Source organism: Leuciscus leuciscus, assembly GCF_965113295.1.
Source record: "Leuciscus leuciscus genome assembly, chromosome: 17".
NCBI lineage: Eukaryota > Metazoa > Chordata > Actinopteri > Cypriniformes > Leuciscidae > Leuciscus > Leuciscus leuciscus.
In genome coordinates, this window is record NC_138741.1 from 37107459 (window position 1) to 37116484 (window position 9026).

The 9026-nt window shown below is 34.1% G+C and overlaps 2 protein-coding genes across 2 annotated transcripts in view; one reads left to right on the plus strand and one right to left on the minus strand.

Annotated features, from left to right (window-relative positions):
• Positions 1-9026, minus strand: part of LOC309479403 (uncharacterized protein) — a 373702-nt gene that overhangs the window by 124751 nt on the left and 239925 nt on the right. The gene's annotated exons all lie outside the window — the stretch shown is intronic.
• The window catches only part of LOC309479377 (uncharacterized protein), a 271906-nt gene that overhangs the window by 111059 nt on the left and 151821 nt on the right, over positions 1-9026 (plus strand). Inside the window, exons 6-8 of the mRNA XM_082143480.1 lie at positions 6466-6519; positions 7242-7307; positions 7419-7499. Coding sequence (XP_081999606.1) covers positions 6466-6519; positions 7242-7307; positions 7419-7499 — 201 coding nt within the window. The remainder of the gene's footprint in view (positions 1-6465; positions 6520-7241; positions 7308-7418; positions 7500-9026) is intronic.

Genomic DNA, 9026 nt, shown 5'->3' on the forward strand with positions numbered 1-9026 from the left:
CTTATGTGTAAATGTCCCCAAAGTCATAAACATCTTAAAGGTGATTTCTGTATTGATATCTTCCAGATGAACCTGCACATCAAATATCCTAGAAGCAAAATACGTTATATTAACACATACCCATATATTTTATGAAGATGTTACACTTAAACTTGACGAATAAATGTAATATTCCAACTTTAATCTGATAGTTTTGTAAATTCATGTAACAATTTCCATTGGTGTGCACAAGCAGGCGTTCTTCGTTACCATGGTAACCGTCCTGCTTCTGCATTCCACTTTCACACCATGGAAAAGTATGGAAGATATCTTCTTTCTCACTTTCACACCTTATCGTGCGCATGGAAAAGTATGGAAGATATAGGCCTACTGATGATGTTATTTAATGATACTACAGATTGCACTTAGTTGACTTCATTCTACTGTTTTGCAGAGCGTGCCATGTTTGCTGTGATGCATTTACAGGGCTTTGACCAGCGGAAGTCGCTAGTGCGGTGACGCCCTTCTGCTCCGCTGCTTTGCGCATGCGTAGAAGTGCGAGAAAATAAGTCATTATTTCGAGAAAGTTTTGAAAGCTTTAATCAGCTTTAGTGATTGGTCAGATCGGTACCGGTAGGCGGGAGATCACGAAAACAAGATGGCGCCAGTGGTCAATCAGCTTTAACGTGTCTGTGTATAACAAGCAACTTAATGCAAAATACGAATTATTTAAGTATTTTTGCCTGTAATTTATCAATTGTGCATTAAATATAGGATTAATTGTGCATTAAATATATGATAAATAAATAAATAAAATCCCGCTTTATATTATGATAAGTATAACGTAGTCATTCGTCACGGTCATTTCCTGTTTGGACTGGACAGAAACTCTGCACCTGAGAAGACATCTGTGGACCTGATGAAGGCAACTGTTATCCAAAAGGTAAGTTATAATGTTGTTTAATTCCTTCTCTAATAGCATGTGGGTCCGGTTGGCTTGTTTGTGCATGTTCTGTATGCTCTTCGCTGCTCGTTTTACAGTTAGAAAGCAGCTAGCGCGTGATGCTAACGGTGCTAGCGGACCTAGCAGCTATAGTGATTCTGTTTACAGACTTTTTTTTAATTTTGTGATCTCATGTTTGAAAGAGTTTCAAAATATATTGTTAGATCAGTGTTATAGAAGGCAATATAGGAGGGTTTCTTTTGAGTTATTCTTGTCTTATGAATATAAAATTTCGCCAAAATGATAAAAAGATTAATTTATATAATTTTGTTTTTCAGAAAAAAAGGTGTTTTGGAAACAAAGTAAAATGTCATGAGGGTTTACAGACTGACATGAGGGAATCAGCGATGCTTGTTATTTTAAACTCGTTTTCGATTGCACTATATTTGTAACTGCTACCTTTTCTGATCGCATAAAATAGTCTTATCCATCATAATAACGCGTTGTTGTCATGACTACAGTATGTGAAGGGGAGGGTGTTTCACCCAGTACAGTATCCTGATATGCTACTGTTAATATTACTACAGTTCTGCTTGCTTTAAACACATTAAGACACAAATATGTGCTCTTATTACTCCTGACTATAATAACATATACTCTGAATATTATTAGAACTGTCAGTCTGATTCAGTCTTATTAATACTGTCACTATTATTGCATATAATTTATCAATTGTGAATGAAATCTATGAATGAATAGTTATCATCAATTAACATATTCCTTAAATATCATATAATAAAGTATGACCATACCATAATTGATCAATTTATTTAAAACAAGCTTTTTGAATAATATGTCAAATGAAATGCAATGGTCATGATGATTAATGAGGGTCTTTTTCTATGAGCGCAGACACATGAGATGATGGCTGAAGTGAGTCAGTGAAGGAGAAGATCAAGATCTGGAGGAGGACAGACACCGATGAGCTCCAGGGCAGATTCAGCAATCATTATAAAGGTGAGTTCAGTGTTTCCATGCTTAAGTGACACTGTTTAATAAAGCAGATACATTATGTGTTATTTACAGTGATGATTTTACTTGTTTTATTATTAAAGGTAATATTAAAGGTTAAAAATTACCCAAGGTAATAGACTTGCACGGTATTGCAAAAAAACTGATATTGCAATATTTTGGGGTTTTTTCTGCAATAAATAGAGGAAAGTCGACTTGAGACTTTTGGTTGAGACTGATGGTCGACTTATTGTTTTTCCAAGTGCTTTTCTTTATGTTCCAGAGACTTATATTGAACCCACTTTCTTATTACTATATGCCTACCTGTCGAATAATAATTTTGCAACTTCTCAACTTTTTGTGTGAGATTGGGAAGAATGTTCGCGACCACATTGAACAATTAATATGCTGGAACGAGATATAGACCCGGAAAGTAATTTTTTTGACCAAGTAACTAGAAATTGTTTTTATTATACTGAATACCAACTTAAGGGAAAATTTAACTTGGAGAATGGTATATCAATTGTACACTTCAACAGCAGGAGTCTATATGCAAACTTTGATAAGATCAGAGACTATTTGCAACATAATACCATGCAATTTAATATAGTCGCTATTTCTGAGAGCTGGCTCAGTCATGACAAAGGGACTCACTTTGAATTAGAAGGCTATCACTTACATTTTGTGAATAGAGTGAACAAAAGGGGTGGGGGAGTTGCAATGTTTGTGGATAACAGGTTAAAGTATATGATTGTTGAAAATATGACGACTGTTATTGATGACATTTGTGAGTGTATAACGGTGGAAATCAATATGGGTAAAATGAAGAATGTTATCGTTAGCTGTGTTTATAGAGCTCCCAACTCTGGCATTGAAAGTTTTAAAGAAGTGTTTGTGGCTATGGTTTTGAATGCCAAGCAGAAGGTTGCTTATTTTTGTGGGGATTATAATATAGATTTCTTAAATCCAAGTAAATCACCTGCAATAGAAGAGTTTATAGATGCAATGTATAGTACAGGCCTATAAACCAAACCGAGCAGAATTACCACCCACTCAGCAACAGTAATAGATAATATCTTCACAAATAATATGAGTAGTAATTTAGAAAGTGGATTGTTAATAAATGATATCACTGACCATCTGCCAATATTTGTATTCCATGAATGCAAACACGATAATTTAGATACCAGCAAAATAAATATACAGAGGAGATTAAGAACAGAACACACCCTGAATAAATTAAAAAATGACTTGTTAGCTCAAGACTGGAAGCACGTTTATGAAGAAGGGGATGTTGACTTAGCCTACAACTCATTTCTAAATACCTTTTTGACTTTGTATTATAAAAATTGTCCAATTCAGCAATCAGAGTTAACAACTAAACGTCCATATAAACCTTGGGTTACAAGGGGTCTGATGAATGCCTGCAAAAAAAAGAATATTTTATATAAAGACTTTAAGTACAGAACTGAAGAGAAAGAAACTAAATACAAGACATATAAAAATAAATTAACAGTTATCTTAAGAAAATGTAAAAAAGATTATCATAGTAGATTGCTGGAAACCAATAAAAATAATATAAAGGGTACGTGGAACATCTTAAATTCAATTATCAGAAGGAAAAAAACAAGTATTGGATTTCCAAACGAATTTATTGATAAGGGTAAAATAATTAAAAACAGGGATGAAGTCGTGGCTGGCTTCAATGAATTTTTTGTGAACGTAGGCCCTAATCTGGCTGATGAGATAATCCCTCCACAAGTGGGCGATGTCTCACAATTTCTTGAAGAAAGAAATCCAGCAACTATTTTTTTGAGAGACACTGATAAAACCGAAGTACTTGATATTGTTAATAACTTTAAGAATAAATCATCAAGAGACAGTAATGATATAGATATGTTTTTAATTAAACAATTAATTGTAGCAATAGTAGATCCCATAGTATATATTTCGAATCTCTCTCTGAAATTGGGTTTTTTTCCCACAAAGATGAAAATAGCTAAAGTTGTTCCTATCTTTAAATCTGGTGAACAGAATCTTTACACTAACTATAGGCCAATTTCATTGCTTCCCCAATTTTCTAAAATTCTGGAGAAGATATTTTCCACCAGATTGGACAGTTTTATTGATAAATATGGGATCTTAACTGATAGTCAATATGGTTTTAGATCAAATCGTTCTACATCTCTGGCTCTAATTGACCTGGTGGAAGAACTAACAACTAGTATTGATGATAAGAAGTTTGCTATAGGTGTATTCATTGACCTTAAAAAGGCCTTTGATACAATAGATCATCACATTTTGCTTCAAAAACTGGAAATGTATGGAATTCGGGGAATAGGCCTAAATTGGATAAAAAGCTATTTAGAACATAGACAACAATTTGTGCAGATGGGAGAGGTACAGTCAAAGCTCCAAAATACAATGTATGGTGTACCACAAGGTTCAATACTAGGACCAAAATTATTTACATTATACATAAATGATATTGTTAAAACTTCTGATTTGTTGAAATTCGTAGTCTTTGCAGATGATACCAATATATTTTGTGAAGGAGAGAATCTTCAACATCTGTTGAAGATTGTCTCTCAAGAGTTGGTTAAGCTTAAATTGTGGTTTGATTTAAACAAATTATCTCTCAATATAAAGAAAACTAAATTTATGATTTTTGGGAAACGTAGAATTGCTGAAGACTTAACTATTGAAGTACTGTGTGATAACACCAGATTAGAAAGAGTTTATGAAAACTCCTTTCTGGGAGTAATAATTGACCATAAGCTCAGCTGGAAACCACAAGTCAATTGCATTAGTTCTAAATTGGCAAAGATCACTGGTATACTCTGTAAAGTGAGACCCATGTTGAACCAGGAAACAAGGTATATTTTATATTGTGCGCTTTTTCTTCCTTATTTGTCCTATTGTACAGAGGTGTGGGGCAATACCTATAAAACCACCCTAAAGACGATATGCACTATGCAGAAAAAGGCAATAAGAATAGTTTGCAATGTTGGCTATCATGCACATACAAATGATTTATTTTTAAAATTACACACATTAAAATTTAAAGACATAGTGGATTTTAAGACCACACAAATTATGTATAAAGCTAAAAACAAAGTACTCCCTAATAATATTCAAAAATGGTTTAAGGAAAGAGATAGTAGATATAATTTAAGAAGGAGAGGAAATCTCTCTCAATCAATGGCACGTACTACACTTAAAAGCATGTGCATATCTGTCAACGGGGTGAGGCTGTGGAATAATTTACCTATAACAATTAAGGAAAGCAAACATATTGTGCAATTCAAAAGAAGGTTTAAAATGTCTATATTAGAAAAGTATATAAATTAAGGTGGACATGGGACAAACATCTCATTTCCTCTTCAAGAGGTTGATTTGAATTACCATTCGTCTGTTTCTTGCCATTTTGCATATATTTAATTATTATTACAATTTTTTTATATTATATTGTGTGATTTATATTCAGATAAATGTACTTTAAATGATTAAGTTTTTTCTTAATAAGGATAAATTATGATATCTTGCAAGAGTAAACAGTAGCCGTTTCAAAGCTAGATGTGTAAAAGGGGAAGGCAAATATAAGTTAGCTTCTTCCTTCTCCTTTCTTGTTTTTTTTTTCATTTCTTTTGAACATGCTGAGACTTTTAGTTTTATTGTTTTCTGTTAAAATATGTTTTGTTGCTAATGATCATGTTCTGAAGAAGAAAAAGAAAAAAAAAAGAATAACATTCATTCATTCATTCATTCATTCAAATAATGCAATATGAAAAACAATTTCAACAAATGACTTGAATTTGGAAATAATTAATCATTCTAGAATGATTGGTGTGATTTTGTATGGGTTTGCATCTGCATAGAAAATAATAAATTGCAAGCAGAGATAAAAAAAATTAACAAAGATGTGAAATAAACAATGCCTCATTATATTCCAGGTAAGTCTAACAGCATTTAGCTACAGAAATTGAGTAATCAACTGTAAAATAACACGGCATAGTCTTTACATAGCCTGACTTCACAGAGGCCTATACTGCAATGTCACTACCACAGATAGGTATGAATGATCATAAAGCAATACATTGTGCAGCCCTACAAGTTAATGTTCATGGCTTTAATGCATCACATTACATGCATGTTCATTACAGTGTGTCAGGTTGTGTGTGTCTTACACCTGTTTTATGAGGACATCATTATAAGAGCATGTTCCTGATGTTTAACTTGACAGAAGAATCTCAGTGTGTTGTGTAAGTTTGACAGAATCCTGGTCTATGAGGACACTAGTTTTACCTGGACACACAAATGGAATATTAGGATCGATACTGATAACCCATAATTCACAGCTCATTGTGGCTAATACCAATATCAAAAACTATTTGTGCTTGTTAGATTAAATATAATCATTGAAGAAGTTGGTAGAAAATAGCAACCTCTGTTGAAATTGGCTTTCAATAAGTAATACTAAAATTAGTATTTATTTGTCTTTTTTATATTTTTATACTACTTTTTTTTTTCAGATGATAACTGAGAAGAATCTGATGAAACCTGAACAAGATACAGCAACTCTAAAGGTATCCAAGAAGTTAATGTAATAACTGAGTTATTCCTTAAAGAAATGACCAGTGTTCCTCAGAAACAGATTATTTGCCACAGTTATCAGTCACTGAATTATGATTGTGTGTGTAAGAAGTGAGTCACGATCACTTACTGTACATCTAGCACAGGCGCAATGTCTCATATCACTCTCATACATACACACACTTGAACTCAGTGCCGTCCAAATGTATCTAGTTACCAGTGTCCCAGTAAAGCTAGTGTCCTCGTAGACCAGGATTCTGTCAAACTTACACAACACACTGAGATTCTCCTGTCAAGTCAAACATCAGGAACATGCTCTTATGATGTCCTTATGATGTCCTCATAAAACGGTGTCCTCATAAAACTGGTGTAAAGCTACACACAACCTGACACACTGTAATGAAAACACATGTAATGTGATGCATAAAAGCCGTGAACATTACCTTGTGGTAACATTTAAATATTGAAATGTTGATTTGAAAACTTTAACTATTTTGTAATCTTGTAGGTCTATATTATCTCAAATCAGTATTTCATGTGCAAATATTTATTGATAGATAGCTGTGTATCAGGACCCTTATTATCCTGTCTGTGTTTATTTTGTATTAATTACTGACTGACTGTACATTATCCCTTATATATTCCATTTATTATGCTTTTTTAAAACTCTTAGGTGAAGTGTTTCTGTATGTAACGCTTAATTTCATATTCTCAGATGAGCCATAAGAGCCAGTTGTCATCAGGCAGTGATTGTGCTGCTCTTACTGTGGGACTAGACAAGGTAAGTGAGAGTTGTGCTGGAAAAGAACGAGCAAACGAAGCAGAGACATCTGTGAGATCTAGTGTTCACATATTTACACCACTGTTTCATGTCTAATGTGATGTTTTGTAGACTCTCAGTGAGGTTGAACCCTCCACTCTCGAAATGAAGAGTCCGTCCCCGTCCCAGTCAGAAGTCAGAGATGTACAGAAGGTATTGTTTTTTTGGTAATCAAATTCGGGATACAGCGATATGAACATTTGGGCCGATTTCGATAACTGATCATTCTTTATATTTGAAAGCCGATATCTGATATATTAGCCGATGAATCTAAATCCAAAATTTGATATACTTTGAAAGCCTGATTACAAAAATGAAACGCACATCATTTAAAGCCAATGTCCCAAACACTTCAACATAAATCAAACATATACAGTACAGTGGCCTAGTTTGAACCAGTGTAAGATTCCTTAACTTTTAAAATTAATTTTACATTCATATTTCCAACTTTCTTTATAAAAAAATGGCAACACTTTACAAAGAGGTTTCATCTTGTTAGTATTAGTTAAAGGGGTCATATAATGGTACATGCACTTTTACAAGTTGATTGCACTGAAATGTCTGTTGGCAGTGCCTGTACACAACCATCCTATCATGATAAAAATCCATCCAGTGGTTTTGTTTTAATCTCCTTATATGTTTGACCATCTCTGAAATCAAGCCGTTCGATATTGTGACGTCATAAGATCGTACGCCCCTCCCGCTATTGTGATTGACAGCCGTGTTTCAACACAAGACCCGCCCTGAGCAAGCTGTGACAGCCGTCGTCATAGTAGTCCGCCATTGTTGATATGCTGGAGTAGAATGGCGTCTAAGCGATTGTGGTGTTCTGTTCTTAAATGTAATAAGGAACACAGCAGTCATTTGGATGTTCCTAAATCCGAGCCGTTGAAGAAGCAGTGGCTGAGTTTTGTTTTTGAAGCAATATGCCCAAAGGATTGACGCGGGGATTCCCTCACGGGGATTCCCCACGATCGTCTGTGCTTTCATGTTTGCGCGAATCATTTCACACCAGACAAACGAGAAAAAACGGATCGGTACCAACGTGTTCCTGCTGAACCTCCAGAAGATGTGAGTGTAATGTTTTATTAACCTTTATATTAGTATTTATATTAATCTTTGCGAAATTTGCAAACCTTGCTGCAGGCTTCACAATGAATGCGTCTAAGGTTTACACTCAGGGTACATTACGGCATGTTTTCTATGTACGACGTTCTCAATATAATTCATAATCCCACGTTTATAACGAATAACACGTGGTTATTGTGTTAGATACGGTCAGAGAATGTCTAATACGGTGTACGCACAGAACAGAGGGGCGGGGTGAGCAAAGCTCATTATCATTTAAAGACACATGCACTGAAACGGCGTGCTGAAAACAGAGCTGTTTTTGACCAGGTAAAATTAGAGTTTTCTTACAATACTAATGAGAATTTTTAATTAAAGTATATTACAAACTTTTAATTTAGACCCTAAAGAATCATATTAGCTTGTACAAAAATGGCATTATATGACCCCTTTAACATGAACTAACAATGAATGAACAATACTTCTACAGGATTTACTTAACGTTTATCTTACTTAACGTTAATCTCAACATTTTTCAAGACATTTTAGGATCCAGTGTCTAACATGAACTCACATATTTTATTAACTCACATTAACAAAAGTTTTTTATCT